The 18,328-nt window shown below is 38.0% G+C and overlaps 1 protein-coding gene across 4 annotated transcripts in view; it reads right to left on the reverse strand.

The window, feature by feature from the left end:
- Window positions 1-563: 563 nt before the first annotated feature.
- camsap2a (calmodulin regulated spectrin-associated protein family, member 2a) overlaps window positions 564-18,328 on the reverse strand; it is a 68,322-nt gene continuing 50,557 nt past the window's right edge. For 2 of the 4 annotated variants that reach the window (XM_059340793.1, XM_059340791.1), the window contains 11 exons: window positions 16,537-16,633; window positions 15,685-15,781; window positions 15,442-15,473; window positions 15,239-15,308; window positions 12,971-15,017; window positions 10,806-10,942; window positions 9,169-9,392; window positions 7,621-7,693; window positions 4,901-5,016; window positions 4,414-4,532; window positions 564-3,592 (listed from right to left, as the gene is read on the reverse strand). In XM_059340793.1, coding sequence (XP_059196776.1) covers window positions 3,287-3,592; window positions 4,414-4,532; window positions 4,901-5,016; window positions 7,621-7,693; window positions 9,169-9,392; window positions 10,806-10,942; window positions 12,971-15,017; window positions 15,239-15,308; window positions 15,442-15,473; window positions 15,685-15,781; window positions 16,537-16,633 — 3,318 coding nt within the window. In that variant the 3' untranslated portion in view covers window positions 564-3,286. Of the gene's footprint in view, window positions 3,593-4,413; window positions 4,533-4,900; window positions 5,017-7,620; window positions 7,718-9,168; window positions 9,393-10,805; window positions 10,943-12,970; window positions 15,018-15,238; window positions 15,309-15,441; window positions 15,474-15,684; window positions 15,782-16,536; window positions 16,634-18,328 lie in introns of all 4 variants that reach the window. The other 2 variants (XM_059340792.1, XM_059340790.1) reach the window with 1 other exon arrangement.

Here is an 18,328-nt window from a genome sequence, read left to right on the forward strand (position 1 = left end):
TAATACATCAATATCAGTATATAAATCAGTGTATCAATATACCGTGCTGTATATTGATAAATCCACAACGCTGTCCTTGGTGCTGAAGTAGCACACACATTTTTCAAGTTTTTTCTGTGAGTCCTGGGTTGGACCCTGCTCACTCACTGTCTGTTTTTAATGTATCAGGTTTCCTTCAAGTTATAATCAAGTACAGTACATAGAATGCTTTAAATGGACGCCTTATTATTTACCCAGACTGATAGAAAGGAAAGCCAAAAGATTTGGAAAACCAAGCCACAAGAACAACGGCTTTTGAGGCTCCTAAGGTTCTGGCGTTTTCAGTCAATTGTGAGCTTCATCTCCAAACTCAAACCCATTTTAATACTGTTGCCCCATTCAAATGCTCTGATAAATTGTCTCTCCAAAATGTCTACTGCAAATCACAGTTACCCTAAGACAACTCCTTACAGATCTTATAAACCATAAAATAATATTATCCTCCTGAATCTTGTTTCAATCTGACTTTGGTGATTGACACCTCCTTTCCTCCTTTAGATTTTACAATAAACACCACGTGAATGCTGAGGCCATGCTTAGTTTTATTGAATGCCAAAAAAGAAAAAGAAAAAAACAATATGAAACTACATGTTCAGCAATATGTTGAATGACAGCACAGCGTCTGACAAACAAAACAAAGTCATCATAATGAATAGGTATGAGCTCACATGAACACACTGTACAATATCATTACAGTTTAGATAACCATTTACCTTTCCTTGGCCTTAAACAGCCATAAGCAGGTGGACAGAGCTTCTGAGGACAAATCCTTCCAAGAAACAACAGAGAACCGCTCCGTCATACTAGATTACATTTTCAAAGACATGTACATGCTCTCTTTTGGTCATAAACACCCCCCTCCCAGCTGAAAACAAAGCACCATGTAAGCAGATTTATTATTGTTGGAACTTATACCTGCAAATGGTGTTGATTTAACATTCGGTGACTAAATGAACGTGATACTGACACCAATGAGACTCTGTGGAGAGTCTCTACCCGTATGCAGCAACAAGGATCTGCCCTATTCTGTCTTGCATTGTTTGTGAAATTCAATGTCCTATATGAAATAACGGAAACAAATAAAATAACAGAATTAGTCAATTTCTGGCCTATATAGGACATGTGGCATCTATAGGGACCAGACAAATATGTTGCTTATACACACTCTGCACATAATCAACACACAATTGTGTTATGCAAGAGCAACAAATGTACAGGCGTGTTGAAAATGACACAACTATAGTAACAACGTGGCCATTTTATTGAATCAGGCTGTCTTTTTAAAGTACTATAGCAATTTGTTTGTTACCAATTAGCAATCTAAACTTTGTATATGCACTAAGTTTACTACATTTGGTGTTTGGGGGATGCTTTTGTAATGCTTTGAGCACTGAACGTGCAGACTTTCTAAGATAAGCAAGCCCAGTGTGTAAGGAGGACTGAAGCTGCAAAATCATGAATTTGTAAATAAATAAATGACTAAAACAACTATTGCTATGCCATTAAATACCAATAATATTAAAAATAATCATTGATAAAAGGTGCCATAAATTAAACTTTCTATTAAATTTTCTTCTTTTACTTGTATATTAATTCCCCTATTTTTTTTTCAGAATTTATAATTCTTGTTTAGTTATTTTTTCCTCTTCATTTTGGGCATATTTTTTCTCCCAAAACATCTTTATTTTTTATCATTTCTTAATAAATGTGTGTTTTATTATGCAAATGCTGTCATTCAAAGTGACAATTAAATAAATAAATAAAACTATTTCAGAAATAAAGAGAACATTAAATATGAATTCAAATAAATATGGGAATTAATACAAAGGTAAATAAAAAAGAGACAAATCAATTTGATCAATTAGTAATGTCTACATTTTTTAAATACTCATTTTGGTACATTTCATGGCATATTTGTTTATTTTTAAAGTCATTTATATAATCCTAGCCTTCGTCCTCCATAAGTGTGAAATTGAATACTGTCAAGAAAGTATTAGTACAACAATTTGTTTTTAAACCCTGATATTAATATGAAGATAAATACTTCTTAGGTGTCATTATGTCTTGGAATTTAGTCATATTCCTGATACCACTGTGTGAGAGATTATATTCATTTACTGCAAAGATACTAAGTTGTGCAGTAGGCAGCATTTAAAATTATAAATAACACTGTTTTTTGTGCACAAATGTTGCTGTGAACCAGCAGCAGAGTGATCAACACTGGTTCTCAACCTCTATTGCTGAAGGAACGCCTCAACAAGGGAAAACAAACCAGATAGTTAACTTAGGGATGAGTTTTATTTCCACTATCCGTCAGTTTTACCTCTTGTGGGTATTTCTTGAGGTTGCATCTACTTCTGTATATTATGACAAGAAGGGAATTTAACACAACAATTACAAACATGACAGCATATTTGTATATTATAAATATTAATTACATTATAGCTCAAAATCGTCTGCAGGTGTCCCGACCCACAGGTTGAGAACCAGTGATCTACAGTAACGTCCTGCATTCTTTAAAATCACTTTCTCGAAAAAGGGTTCTGAAAAAGCTGAAACCGCTTGGCTTTGTTGAGCTGAACACACATGAACTGTGTGGCTGATACTAGCTGTATGCAATTTGTTTTTTGGCCCTTTGTAGTTTTACGTACCTTAATATACAAACTGTTTTACCCACAGAGATGAAGAAAAATGTGTTCTTCCAAATACAAAAAAAAGCCTCTGTATACGCTGTTTTACAATCACCTCATTGCTCTCACACGCTTAAACAAAACGCGCATAAGGCCACACATCAACATGGTATTGCAAACAAAAATCAATCTGTACATGAATTAAAAACATTCAGTGCTTCAGTAAAATGTCCTGGCATTCATACTGTCTCTTTTTTGACGTTTGGCACATAGGAAACAAAAACAACACTCACACATGCCTTCATAATTTGACTCAAACATGACAATCTCTAAAAACACAGAAGTGATAAGCATTTACATCAATACTCAACAGTGGCATACATTCCAGTTGTTCATAATCTTTGAGTCCTATCATGTCCAGTCCAGAGTAAGTAGGAAAAACAAGGACAGGAATGCAATGAGAGGAAAAGACGAACAAACATGAATAAGACAAATATGCATTCATCTAACTGGCATTGCAGGTGCTTGAATCTTCATGGATATGTACAGTGAAGTGCAAATTGAAATGGGTTTGTTCCATTGGAGGGGAATGCCGATGTTTGGGGGATCGAGTTCCATTAGGACTGGGCAGGCACTACTTTTTTAGGGGTAGCTGGCTTCTTGGTTTGCCAGAGGTGGCTGTGGATGGTCACTGCGTCCACGCTGGCCGACATGGTCTTGGCTGGTATCTGACTGAACTGCTTCTTGTCTGAGTTGTACTTGTAGAGGCCGTCAATCATCTTGCGTGTGATGCTCTTGGGGCCGATGCCCGTCAGCTTGTTGATCTCTTCCATCTCGGGGCAGTAAGTGTAAAGAGAGCGGAACTGGCAGCCGGCATCTCGGAACAAAACCAAGAAGTTGTTTGCCTCTGATTTCTCCATTTCCTGTTAAGGACAGGTGAAGAAAAGCTCATTAGAAACAGTATAAAGGTCATGGAGATTATACATATACCCATGTTAAATCTGGCTCGTTCTTTGGACCCTCCCAAACATCACTTTTTGTTATTTAAAGTGTGTCTGCCCTTTGAATTACACTGGCTTAAATGCTTAACAGATGTTTTTGATGTATTTCAGGCACTTTATCCATTGGGTCGTCAATATTGCTCAATATATTGCTCGCTACAATATGTTTTTGGGGTAAAAACAACAGTGGTGGAAGAAGTATTCAGATCTTTTACTTAAGTAAAGTAGTAATATTGCAGTGTAAAAATACTCTGTTATAAGTAAAAGTCTTGCAGTACACAAATATACTTAAAGTACCAAAAATAACGACTCATTATGCAGAATGACCCATTTGAGAATAAAATATATTACATTTGTGGTTTATAATTATTGATGCGTTAATGGGTTCATCACTTTAATGTTGCAGCTCATGAATGTAGAGCTCATCTGAAATACTTTATATACTGCTAGGTAGTTTAACCTACAGTAATATATAGTAATGTATGACTTGATTTAGATCATATATTAGATCATCTAAATCAGCAAAGTAACTAGACCTATTAAACTAATGTAGTGGTTATTATAATTATTTGTCCAAAGCTCAAAATTAAACTTAAGTATAAAACTTGAGTTAATGAACTTAGATACATTCCAGCTCTTAAACACAGAGAGGACAGCGTCCAAAGTCAGATATAATCCCCTATGTTGAAGGTACATGGTGTGCATCATGAGGACAGGACAGGTGTAGGGAACAGTGCTGTTACCTCCAGGATCTTGTTCTTCTGCCCCTCATTAACCTTGCCTGCGAGGCAGCAGTGGGCCAGAGCGTTCTGGATAATGTGCTTGTTAGATTTGGCACTGGGCTCCCTGTATAGTTTCGGGCCTGAATGAGAACAAAGGAGAGAACATCAGGATGATACTGTTGTCATGGCAACTCCTCCAGTTGTGTCACAGACAAGACTTCCCTCCCTATTTTTACTCTTTTCTTTTGATAAATCATGTATGAAGACTGCGACTGGTAGCATATCCGGGTATTATTGGGTGGACGGAGAGAGGAATTTGAGCTATGAATGTAGCATTTATGTAAAAAAAACCCACACTCTCACACAGCTGATGTTTGATTTACATTTTACATCTACTGAGGTAGGCAACAACACCAAGAAGGCAGTGAGACAAGTTTAAAAATCTTGTCCCGCAGTATATTAACAGCTGCACTGGCAACAATAATACAAAGATTCAGAGGTGTCCTACCAGTGTACTCTGTGTTAGATGTAACAGAGGAGGTTGTGGATCCGTTCTCCCAGTCCTTTTCTCCATTCCTGCTGCTGGAGCGGCTCGGGGACAGAAAGCCATCTGCAGAGTCTGGCCTAGAACACACACACACATACACATGCACAGGATTATATCACCTTTCTGCATGGGTGCTGCTCCTGAACACTCAGCAGATTATACTGCAGGCAGGGCAGGAAAATACTGCACTACTATACAAGCCAACGAGGCTTTTGGCTGGTGTCATTTTCCCACCCTGTCTGCATCATGATCGTGTAGATTTATCCGTTACGGTGGAGATAACTGTGTGTACTACTTCAGCACGCAGTTTGGACTTGGTCTGTTGTAAATCCTATAAATCTGCAGTAGCAAAGCTTGCAAGCACAGGCAGTGAGTGCAGTGATGTGAAGCATTCTGGTGCAATCAAGGTCAATAAAAGAGGTCAATCAGTTACAGTGTAGCACTCAGCATTTACTTGCTCTTGTCCTGGACAGCAACTGCATTGTGCATTGTGTGAAAGTCAATGAGCACAGCATATGTACACTGCCCTACAAAGCCTAACTGCAGTAATTACATTTTTGGTCAAAATTGAGTTACAACTAGTTTTAGACTTAAATTTTGCTTTATTTCAGAGAAATGATGATATAAAAAATGCAGTAACTACAAAATCCAACTCAAAACCAAAGCAGACCGCAGTAACTTCACTTTGACTGTGATTAAAAGTGATAATTATATTATATTAAGACTAAAATATAGCATTACATTATAATACTAAGTCTAAAGTACACAAATCTTTACAAAAAAGAGGTGTCAAACACTTTTACATTCATTTATAACAAAATCAATTTGAGAATGTTTATTTACTGAAAACAAAATATAAAAGCTTAAAGAAGACAACAACATTGTAGTTACTGTACTCTGTGTGCATCACTAGTAGAACCTTTTACAGCAAAACCAGAGTGCAGTAACTACATTTTTAGGGACAAAGGTCAAATAAATCATCATGTTTTTGAACATAAATATTACATCATCAATACATGTAGAAATAAGTGTCATATCACTGACCTACCTATAACCCATGTGGCTGGCCAGTAAAAACATGTTTAAAAACTTTAAAGCAGTTTTTCTCAGTTTTACCCTTTGTGTAGTTACTGCAGTTAGACTTTGTAGGGCAGTACAGTAAGAGCAACTAAAGACAAACTTTTTGTGAATTTAAACTGTCCAAATTAACAAGTCATTTATCCTTTCATTTCTCAAATAAAGGCATGGTCTCCTTTTAGGAAATAAAAATCTAATTTGGATTAAATGCATCTTCATGTTTAGATATCTGGAATAGCAGATTTTTGACACAGCATAGCGAGAAATGACTTGATAAAATGGATGTTTTATGCAGGGCGTGTCCTATAGAACGAGTCTGAGACGTAGAACAAAACTTAACAATTTACTTTGATGTTTTATCTGCTAAAGCCAGAGCAGGAGGGTAAATCGGTGAGGAAAGCACAGCAGAGAGCAAGTGGGAAAAAAAGACAGGTGATTGTTTTGCGGTGGTGATGCTGCTGAAAGCAAAGCATCAGACAAGTGCTTTGAAGTTAATCATAAGGAAAGACGCTGCCTTTCCTTTAAGTGCTCCATCAATCCCTCATAAAACCTGGTGTGGGGGACAGGGTTTCAGTGCAGGATTGGGCTCAGGGCAGCGTGAAGCACCTTAGGTTTTGATTGCCAAGTGGAAACTAACCTTCTCCTTCTCAGTTTAGGAGAGCTCAGAAAGTAGAAGAGACCGCCAGAGGCTAAACTAGCACTTCTGACGAGTGTGAAACAGCAGGACAGAAAGTATTAAGAAGAAGGAAGGTAGAAATACAGGAGAAACGTTAGACCTGAGAACTGGAGTGAGTCTGGGAAGCTTAGCTTTAAAGAAAAGGTTTTGTAGGACTTCAAGATTTTAATTTTTTGACTCCTATCTTTGATTATACAGCAAACAACAAACTGGCATGAATGCAAAGCGGTTTTCACACTTAACACATTTAACTGAAAATATTCCACTCATATATAAGTTATGTACCTAAAAGTATGACATCTAGTGAAATAAAGCTTTTAAACGAACCTGGTCTCACAGGAATCCGTGAAATAGTCACAGATTCGCTTAACTCAAAATCCGTGGAATAGCCACAGAATAACTCAAATTTCAGTGAAACTGACACGGATTTCGCTACAATGCAAGTTAATGACAGTCATATCCCGTGGCGATTGGTTTGTTCCAAGTCACGTGACTTTCAAGGTCCCGGAGGTCAGAACAAAAAACATGGGAGACAGTTCTCAAATTTTTTGTGAAAAAAATCAATATTTTGACTTAGTTTCTGCATAAAAATGGATTTTGATCACATTTCTAGCGAGAAATATATGTTTTATTTTCTAAATATTCACTCAGTGAATGTACATAATCACTTTGTATGTTGGAATAGCTACGGGATATGACTGTCATTAACTTGCATTGTAGCGAAATCCGTGTCAGTTTCACGGAAATTTGAGTGATTCCGTGGCTATTCCACGGATTTTGAGTTAAGCAAATCCGTGGCTATTTCATGGATTTCTGTGAGACCATGTTGTTTTAAACATTAAACTCTAAGATAGAATTAAAGGCTACACCAACTACCAGCCTTTTTTAAATTGCATTTCACATGTGACACCAGCAGGTATAAACTCACCTTGGCGTTCTCTTCTCAGAGTGAACACTGTCGCCGTCTCCCAGGTTGAGGGAAGCGAGGGACAAGCTGGAGACTGAAAAGACACGTTGGCGTGAACCTGGATGTGAGACGAGATGTGACACAGCACGACACAGTTACACCGACATGATGAACACCAACAACACCACCAGGCTGTCTGCTGTGCTTTGTGCCAACCCTGTCACTGAGCAATACATGCCAAACATCCAGTCATACTCATAACATTCAATAAAAATTCACAAAGAAATACCCTTAAATTCATGCATAAATATGTATTACACATTACATAATGCCTATAAACACAATGACACTGCATTGCTCCGTCAGTATATCATGTTCAAGCTCAAATATCTAATTTTACTGTATTATTTAAGGCTTGTTAGACATTAGAGGCAAAAAAATCCTTGCAGATAATAATAGAAATATCACAATTAACCTGGCTGAAAGCTTTAATTAACCAAATTAGATATATTAATTAGGGCTGGGCAATATAAAAGATATATCGATATATTTTTAATTGTGATATGGAATTAGAGCATATTGCATATATCAATATTGTTCTTTTTTTTTTCTTTGTTTATATATAAATGCTGCCCTCACTAGATTTTGTCATATTTAGTTATTTAGTTATGTTTGTTATTCTTTTCTCATATAATTATATTTATTTCAGAAAAAGATTGGCTTATTTTATTTCATATGGTATTTTAATTTAAGATATTTTTTTTAATTTAAATGTACACTTTATGGAGCTTTGATTTTTTTAAAAGGTACTTTGGTTGGTAAAGAGTATTTATGTTCACTTATGTTCAAAGAAACAGTTTCAATAAAACTACTTGTGACATGTCATATTTGGCTTTGACTTTGACTGAACATTTGCTCTCACTTTGCAATAAAAATATCAGGATATATATCAGGGATGGGTAACTTAAATGCTGCAGGGGGCCACAATTTTTCATGGACACTACCACAGGGCCACATATAGGACCGTGCACTTAACCAGTTACGATGAAACTGAATTTTTAAATATGTTTACAGTGCAGTAACTTAACATATTTCATGCTCAAATGCATGTATAACAATAAATAGGAATACAAAAGGTTTTAAGCAAATAAAAAATAACCACTTACTGTGATTTCTTTTTTTTTTCAGTGCAAGAACAGCAGACCAACATTAATTACAAGAAGTAATTTTGTCCATTTTTACACTGCACTTTTAAGATTTCATACTCAAATGTCGTTGTACTGAGGGCCACTTCAAGTGAGGGTGTGGGCCGTATGTGGCCCCCGGGCCTCCTGTTGCTCATCCCTGATATCGATATTCAGCCTAAATATATCAGGATATGACTTTTGGTGCATATATCGCCCAGCCCTAACATTAATGTTATATTTTATGGTGTAAAAAAAGGAAAATTAATTTGAGATGTGTTATAAATGTGATTCCTTTTGTGGCACAAAGCAAAGTGGCAGCAGTACACATTGGACAGATGGGATGACCACAAGCTCCCTTAGTGAGGGGCGTCTCCATGTTTACCTGCAGCAGCTCTGACGGGGGTTTTGGGGGAGTCTATGCTGTCCCGATGGATGGACTTGGGGCGCCCCCGCCTCTGCTTGGCCCCACCAGCTGGTCGTGGTTTAATGACGGTGTCCATGTCCTCCATCAGTTTCAGCTGTTTCCTCCTGAGATATTCCTGCTTGATGAACTCCCTCCTGGCCTTGTCTTCCTCCTTCCTGATGCGCTCCTCCTCCGCTTTCAGTCTGAGCAAGAAGGACAGAGGGATGGGAGGAAGTCAGTCAGAGAAATACTAATACTAATATAAGAGTGTTTCAAATATGTTTATTGGGAAACCAGTCACTGAACAGAGAAATTAACAGTCGACAGTTATGTTCCCTTTGTTTTTTACAGGTTCTCATGAAGCCAGTCTAAGCTATGTCTGTGAAGATTATAAGGACATACTTTATTAAAGTAAATATATTTCACTTTTATATGAATGGACAATATAACCAAAATGAGGCACAATTCATTGTTTTTCTGTTAAAATAATATTTTCTATATTTTTAAACATATTTTTGATTCACAATTTCATCACTGTAATACGTCCAGATAAAAATGTCATGGTTTCCCCACACTTATATACAATAAATATTTAATAAGCTTTATAAAAATAAATGTACATTTGTTTGAAATGTATAATTCAACAGAATATAATCAAACATAATGGTTTTTCACAATGTATAAAGAACAAAATCTGAATGAAAATTGATGAGAAAAATGGTTATATGTTACGGTAATGATAGAATTGTTTGAATTAAAAATGTGTATATTTTAATAAAATACATTTTGGTGATACCAGCTACCCTTGAGCATATTTACAGTGCTTGCCAAGGGAAAAAAAAACCTTTCGTTGTTTTTATGTTTTTTTTAAAGAATGTGTTACGGTAATAAATTTAGCTCACAGTGTCTCTAAAAATGTCAGAAAATACCTTAAAATTCTTTAAAAAGAGTATAAATGCATATTAAACAGTGACTTTAGATTGTATATGTTATAAAGGGTCAAAGAAAATATGTATTCAATGCTCTTGGATTATTGCTATGAGCTGCACCATGTTCATGAGAATCACCCAGAAGGTGAGAAAAACTAATCCCTGACAAAAAAGAATAGCAAGTAAGGTTTCTAGATTTAAAACAACAAAAACAAAAAAGGAAAAGAAAATAGGACACTAGGAGAAGACTTAAACTTATGTTCAATATTTCTGATAATGGATATTTTAACAATCTGCATGAATGAATTAACTTTTGCCTGACTAAAGAAAGCCCTTATCTGTACAATATATAATGCAGAAAATGTTGCTTGCTGTGATTGCTGTGAAATGGTGTTAGCTATTTTTTTTTCTTTTTTACATAGTCAGCAATTGTTATGAAACTGAACAGTAATGATGCTTATTTAGCTATTTATTTTATTCCTTTTTATTCTTAAATTCTCACTTATCATTTGTAGAATTGGCTGACAAGGTGATGCAGTCTTTGTATAATGTATAACAATGTTAAATATTATTAAATAAAGTTTGATGTTTGAGAAAGTAGCTCTCTGGGTATCGGTGCACAATTCACAGAAAAATAGTCTATTTTCATTCCCTGCTCTTTACTTTATTGTGGAAGTGTGAACGTACCGAGCTTCCTCCTTTTTGTGCTCCAACTCAGCCTCCTGCTGCATCTTCTTCTGCTGGCTCTCCTTCTCCCTCCTCATCCTTTTCTCCAAGAGCGCAGCCCTCTTCTGAGCCATGTTCTCCTCTGCCTTTCCGTCCGCCTGAGTCACGTAGGAAACAAAGTCAGTCACCTCACACTGTTTGAGCTAAATTGTGTTCTCAGCAGCAACATTTAGTGACCATTATAGATTACTGTTTCTGCTGCCGCTTCTCATTAAAAGGCTGACCTTCTACGGCTGTGGCACAGATAACTGTGTTGCAGTAATTCATCTAATCTGATGTAATCAATTAGATCATTTAAAGAGCTCTTATTGTGAAAGGTCAACTCTTCCCTGTGTAATTAAATGAGACTTTAAAAGGCTGGTAGAGGCAAAAGAGCAGAGGACATTTTTTCTGCACCAGAAAGGACACATTGTGCTGTATTCTGTCTAGACACTGAAACATTTATCATGCAATTTTTATTATTTCGTTTTATCCATTTATTTTTTTGTATTAAGTCAAGTCAAGTCAAGCACATTTCATACGGCAGGCGTAAACTCAATGTGCTTAAAATAAAAATCATACATGACAGAAATACAATATACATACACTAAACATTGCATTAACATTATATATAAAACTGATAAAATAAATCATAAAATAATCTGACATACATAAAAACATATAAGACAGCATAAAAAAAGAGGGTAGAGCAGGGTAAGAGGTAGTGGTATTATCATTGTTAAAAGAAACAACATAGTACTGCTTTTAAAAGAGCCTTTTACCCTTTACCTAACTAAAAGCTTGAGAAAAAAATGTGTTTTTAGTCTTCTTTTAAAGGAAGACACTGTTGTAACAGACCTGGGTTCATGTGGTAAAGAATTCCAGAGAGTAGGACCAGAATGGCTATTAAGCACGGACGTTGTTTTCGACAAAGGCACTCTGAGCTGTTAATTTCAGTACAAATTGATTTAATCTAGAGTTGTATTTCATGTAAACATCCTTTGCTCCCCCCTCAGCATCTAGTCAACCCTTCTCCAACCCCACATATTCACAGATGTGCCTGAATTATTCACAACAGCCCCAGTTTTATGACCTACATCAAAGCCTAGACTGGAGCGAGCATGCTATCTTACAACCCCTTAATGGGAAGATGAAGCTTTCCTCAGCTGACACGTTTCCTGAACTATTCATCATCTTGTGTTAGAAACAAGAGTGCTTCTGGTAAAAAACAAGCATGGCTGCCTGGGGTTCAAATGAAATTGCTTTCCATAAGTGCGCCACTGCATTTTAGGGCTTCCTGTGGACCCACACTGTGTATGTTATGGTTTTTATGTTTTATGCTGCTGGTTCTTTGTTCTTGCTTGGAGACTCCGCCCTCAGTGTTGCAGTTTGGAGTCCAAACCAAATTTCTCATTGGGGACAAGTAGAGTACATCTTATCTTGTTACCTTTAGCAAGGAGGTCACACTGCACAAAAGGTGTGTCTAAAAACAAGATAAAAACATTAAATCTGAGGGAAATGATCTTGCTGCATGGACAGATAATTTCACTTGACAATATTTCTTAAATTAAGATTGTTCAATCTAGAAATAAGCATGTTGAACACTTAAAATAAGAAATTAACTCTTAAAACAAGATAAATTATCAAACACTTTTTTATCTTGTAAGAACCAAATAATTGTCAGTGCACTCTGCTCGGGCCAGTTCATCGCTGCTTGCAGCTTTAATTTAGTTTTCAGAGTTAATTTCTTATTTTAAGTGTACAACATGCTTATTCCTAGATTAATAATCTTAATTTAAGAAATCTTATCAAGTGAAATCATCTGTCCAGGCAGCAAGATCATTTCCCTCAGATTTAGTGTTTTTCAAATCTTTTTTGCAGTGCATGTTTTTTGGTTTGGTTTGGTTTTCGGTTTGGCAGCAGGGTTATGGGAAAACTATTGGCTCTATTTTAATGAAACTTGGTTGAAGGGTGTGTCAAAAACGCAAAGGCAGAACTTTAATTTAGATATGGATCCAAATCACAAATTCTTTCTCACATTCATTAACACTGCAAGGTAGGGCATCACTTTGGCATGGGTCCTTCTACTTTGTTATGGAACAGGAAAGTGCAACAAAATATTACATTGGTGACATTTTTTTGCCTACCTTAAAGAAGAAACCGCGACAGATCTTCTGTTCATGATCAGGGTCTTCCTCATCACCCTGTTGCATCTCCAAATCATCATCAAGTGTCAGATCCTCCAGCGGCTTCACGACTGACAGAGGAACCTCAATCAAGGCGCTCTTGACTTCACCTGAAGCTTCTGGCTGGGGAGGAATATCTGTCGGTGACACCGTGAAGGTCTCTACCACAGGGTGGGCCAGAACCTCAGGGAAGGATGTTTCTATGGTAGGTTTTAGATTTGAAACTGGCTCTTGAACTGAATCTGCTTCAGTTTGTTCGCTTTTGTTCTTCAGGTTGGGGGAGCTGGGTGGAGAATGGGCTACACATATACTGGCAATCTCCCTCTCTGGGGAAAGGAGTGACTCTGTCTCCTTGTTCTTGTCTCCATCAGCGGCTACTGTCTCTGGATTGGCGGTTGCTGGTTGGTCCCCCATGTAAACGAAGGAACTTGCCAAGGGCTGGCAGGGAGAAAATCGCCGTAGCCGGGGAATGCTGTCGACAGATTGCGGGGCAGTGAGGACTCGGTTGTAAGGGGCCAGCTTTAGCTCACTGGGTCGTGCAGTGCGAGGGTTACGTGAGTGGAAGGAGGCAGATTTGCGTTTGATGCTGGTTGGAGAGCGGTGGGTGGAACGAGGGGAATCAGCAGGAGAAGAGGGTCCTGAGGATCGAATGACAGCTCGACTCTGTTTTTGTGGTGATGGGTTGGTATGCGGGGCAGGGATTACCCACGCCTGCTGATGCTGCTGCTCCCTCATGGCCATGATCACTTCCTGCTGTTGAGCCAGTCGCTGCATCTCAGTCTGAAGGAACGCTAGCGAATGGTTGAGCTTCTCAATGGAACGTGTATACTCTGTGAGATCTACCTCGGTTAGCTGAGCGTGGCCTTGACCACTTTCCTCTCCTGCACCAGGCGACTTGGTCCAGCAGGAGGCTGTGCTGCTTTGCTCTGCCCCATCAGGTGTGTCTGCCTTGCTCCTCCCAAATTTAAAGGTGGGACTTGCCTTGCCCTCTCCCTCAACCTTCCCTCCTTCTGCTCCGTCTCCTTTTCTCTTTACCACATTGAGAAACGCTGAGTGGCCCATCTTTTGACGGTGCCTTGTAAAAGCAGCCTCCACCTTCTTCTTCTGTGCTTCGATGGCTTTACGTTTCTCCTCCAGCCTCATCCTTAGCTGGACCATCTCCGTAGCCATGACCTGAGCGGGGTCATTAGCTGGGAGTTGTACAGGTGTGGGTGATGCTTGAGCAGTGAGGGGTGGAGTGGTTTGATGACGGATGGGGCTGTGTTCAGGGGTCGGGGCCCAGGAGACGGATAATGGGAGGCCAAACTCAGAACCCTCAGGAGTGGTCTTAAGGGAGCTGCTGCTGCACCTTCCTGAGTCTGGCAATGATGGACCCTTTCTCTTCTTCTGTTCAGCAAAGCTGGTCATCTTAAACCCTGAGGGGGACTTGCTCTGGCTGCTCGGGCAGGGACTGGGCGTGTCCATGTCCAGCTCCATATTCACAGAGCAGTCTTTCAGAGAGGAATCCTCATCCAGCATGTCTTCTGTTCGGATATGGATGCCGGTGTCCACCTCGGTGGTGTCTGTGGTACTCCCTTTGGAGTCCAACTCTGACACTGGCTCCAGGACTCCAGCAGCAGCAGCCCCTTGGTCCTGAGTGTGCAGGAAGAAACCATTATTGTTGCCCTCCACTGGAGGCCTATTTGGGCTGTGGATGATCTGAAGTGCTTCCTCGATGGAGGGAGTTGTTGCCATGGCGCTCCCATGTCCGTTGGGGTACGTTCTCCTGCTGGGCTCTATTCCAGCCAGGCTGTCTGGGCAGCCCTCCTCCTCAATCCCAACACTCTGACCGTTGACTGGCTGGAAGGACAGATTGCGTTTCATTCCACGGGGCAGATGGTGGACCTTGAAGCCAGAACCATCATCAGTGCTGATGGACCTCACCATGCCTCGCATGGAGGAAAAACTGGCAGAAGTAGAGTCCTCTTTGTCAAAAGGGATGTCAAAAGACACTCCATAAGGCCCAGACCTTAATAGCAAAACACAAATATACAAATTTATCATACAAATTTTATACAAATTAAAACTTCTGATATTTCAACTTCTAAATTCTAAAAGATTATTTGAGGAAAGAATCTGATTTGGCAGCAACACAATACGCTCTTCTTTATCCCCATGGGATAACTAATTCTCTTGGGGATGTGATATTTTAAATGAGCAGCATTTAAACAGAATGACAATATTATTGACCTTTTTTCTTTGGGCCAGGTGCCGAGGTTGCCATCGACAAAGGACATTGAAGTTGACCTCTTGATCTCTCCTGGATGTCACAAGTAAGCAAAGAAAGAATTAAAACACAAATTGTTGTACCTAATACAAGGAATCCTACTTTAATATTCATATCAAATTATACAATTTTGCCTTTTATAAATACTTAAATGTATATAAATCACCTGAGTTTCGAGGCTGTGGTCGAAGGGGCAAGCTAGAGAAGGAGAAAATGACACATTCTACATTTTAATATATATTTTCATCGTCCTTTTGAGCTTTTAATATAATATAAAGCTTTTGCTGGCTTAATAAGTCCCAGATATTCACAACTGGCAGCTACGCACCAACCTGCTAAACTAACTACTAGCCAAAAAAGCAGCTCCACTCAAATGGAAGTGAAATGCCTCTGGCACTTGGTAGTATACCTGGGTCTTTCAGGACTTGGGGGTCTTTCCATGAAGCTCCTCTTGGTTGCCTTGGAGATAGGGATGGCTGGAATATTCTTCAACAAGGATGACGAGTCTGGGGTGACACAGCAGAGACGGTTGAGCAAAAATATTACTGTTTTTTACCTAATTGCTTTGCTATGTTTCATAAAATACACATTGTGGTACTGCTACGTAGAGCTGTGCAATGTATAAATATTATACCAATAAGGCTGGTGGAAATACTGTGATATTGGATTTTCTGATGATATATCTAGCACTTAGCACATGGGTCTCAAACTCGCGGCCCGCGGGCCAATTGTGGCCCGCGTGACGATATTTTGTGGCCCTCACCTTGATATGAAAGTTTAATGTGAGTAAAATTTTGTCTTTTTTAAAATAATTTTGTGTCTTTTTTAGTAATTGTGTGTCTTTTTAAATAATTTTGTGTCTTTTTTAATAATTGTGTGTCTTTTTTAAGAGTTTTGTGTGTTTTTTGGTCATTTTGTTTCTTTTTGAAGTAATTTAGTTTTTTTCTGTCAGTTTGTGTCTTTTTTGGTAATTAAGTGTCTTTTTTGGGTCATTTTGTGTCTTTTTTTGATAATTTTGTGTCTTTCTTGGTAATTCTGTGTATTTTTTTGTCATTTTGTCTCTTTTTAAAGTAATTGGTGTTTTTTCAGTCATTTTGTGTCTTTTTTTGTAATTTTGTGTCTTTTTTGGTCATTTTGTGTCTTTTTTAAGTAATTTTTTTCCTGTCATTTTGTGTCTTTTTTTGGTCATTTTGATACTGCCTCCAGCGGCCCCCAGGTAATTTGAGTTTGAGACCCATGACCTAGCATTTTTAGGACGTACCTGTGCCTTCGTTGTTCAGCATTTTTGGTTTCACAAAAGACGGCTTGTCCACCTCAAACCACCCGAACAGCTCTGCCATGAACACCAGGTAGTTATTCTGTAAAATATTCAGAGTAAAATCATGAGACTGGGTATCATCATCATAATATCATCACTCTGCATGTCTGTTACAGCGAACACATTCTTTTTTTGTCAACAATACACAGAAATACAACTGCATTGCACCTATTTCTCCAGCAGGTGTCTCTGTTAGGCCTCACAGAGAACATGAGTTGAAGAGTGTAAGAATAAATAATTCACCAGCGTTGCTCCATTTCACAGAGCATCCTCTTCAGGGAAAGATGCTTTATAGTTACGGTGATGTTACTTATGAGAGATCTATATTCATCATGTTTTTCAGCAACCGTTTTTCCAAAAATCAGTGGCATTTAAGTTAAATAAGAAAAATGTTTTTCTGACAAATTAAGAGCCAGAATTTTAACATTATAACTGTTAATGTTAGCTAAGGTAATGTAACCAACATCATGGCTTTTCACATGCTAGATACTGTATTCTTCCATCTAAATAACAATGTCAACAGTGCCTGTGGTAGTAGAGAGGAATGATTACGGCATTAACCTAATTTACAAAATAGAGGTCAGCTATTTTTTTCTGTTCTCAATCACCAGCGTGCGATCCAACAGCCAACCTGAACTAGCTCAGGTAAGGAATGTAGCAGGGATCTTTGCCACAGCTGCGTCTGGTCATGTCCATGTCTGAATCAGGTCAACATACAGCAGGAGGTCAAACTGCTTGAGGACACAAAAATGTCCATCTCACAAAGTCAATTCCCTCAGTAACATTTACCTAAACTCACTAAAGTAAAAATGACCATCACACCAGAGCTGCACTGTATAACAGAGGTAAAATATGGAGCCTTTAACATATAATACTCATATACACCACATGGTTCAACCTGATTTTATAGAATATATACAGTCATAACATCAGGGCTGTCCTGCACTGAAGGAATTCTTAGTTGGCTAATACAATTAGTTGATTTAATCAAGAGATCTGTTAAAGAATCTTGGAAGATGTGCTTAAAGGTTTCCTGTAAATACTGTAAGTCATTCGGCATGACTTAGTCGACCAAGACCAAAGCATCATTTACTTGAATAATCAAGAGGGGGCGGCCCTATAAACAATACATTTTAAATGAGCCAAGATTTGTGCATTCATGAGTGAAACAAAATGTTTTAAACAAGTGTCATTATATAATGTATCCTTCATTTGCACTACTATGTATATATTTATATATATATATGTGTGTGTATATATGTGTGTATGTATGTATATATACATGTGTGTATATGTATGTATGTATATGTATATATATATATATCTACTTGCACAAATGTACAGTTAGATCTGCATTTATTTATTTATTTTATTTATTATATAATTTATACCTATATATACTGCATTTTTATACATTTCATTCCTGTATATATTGCAATATGATTTACTTAATTACTGCTTAAGCACTTCTGGTTAGATGCTATCTGCATTTCGTTGCTTTGTACTTGTGACATGTGCAATGACAATAAAGTTGAATCTAAATCTAATCTATCCTGAAACAAAGCAAATAATATGCTGAATTCCTCCAACCAAAGTTATTTGGTAGTGAAAAATGAATTCAGATATTTTCCAATTTCACATATTTTTAGAATCAACATTTAATCAATTTTGGTGCTAAACTGGGTGTTTTCTGCAGGGAACATGCCGGCACCGACTTACAATTGCACACGTGCAC

This window comes from Centropristis striata, chromosome 9, assembly GCF_030273125.1.
Source record: "Centropristis striata isolate RG_2023a ecotype Rhode Island chromosome 9, C.striata_1.0, whole genome shotgun sequence".
NCBI lineage: Eukaryota > Metazoa > Chordata > Actinopteri > Perciformes > Serranidae > Centropristis > Centropristis striata.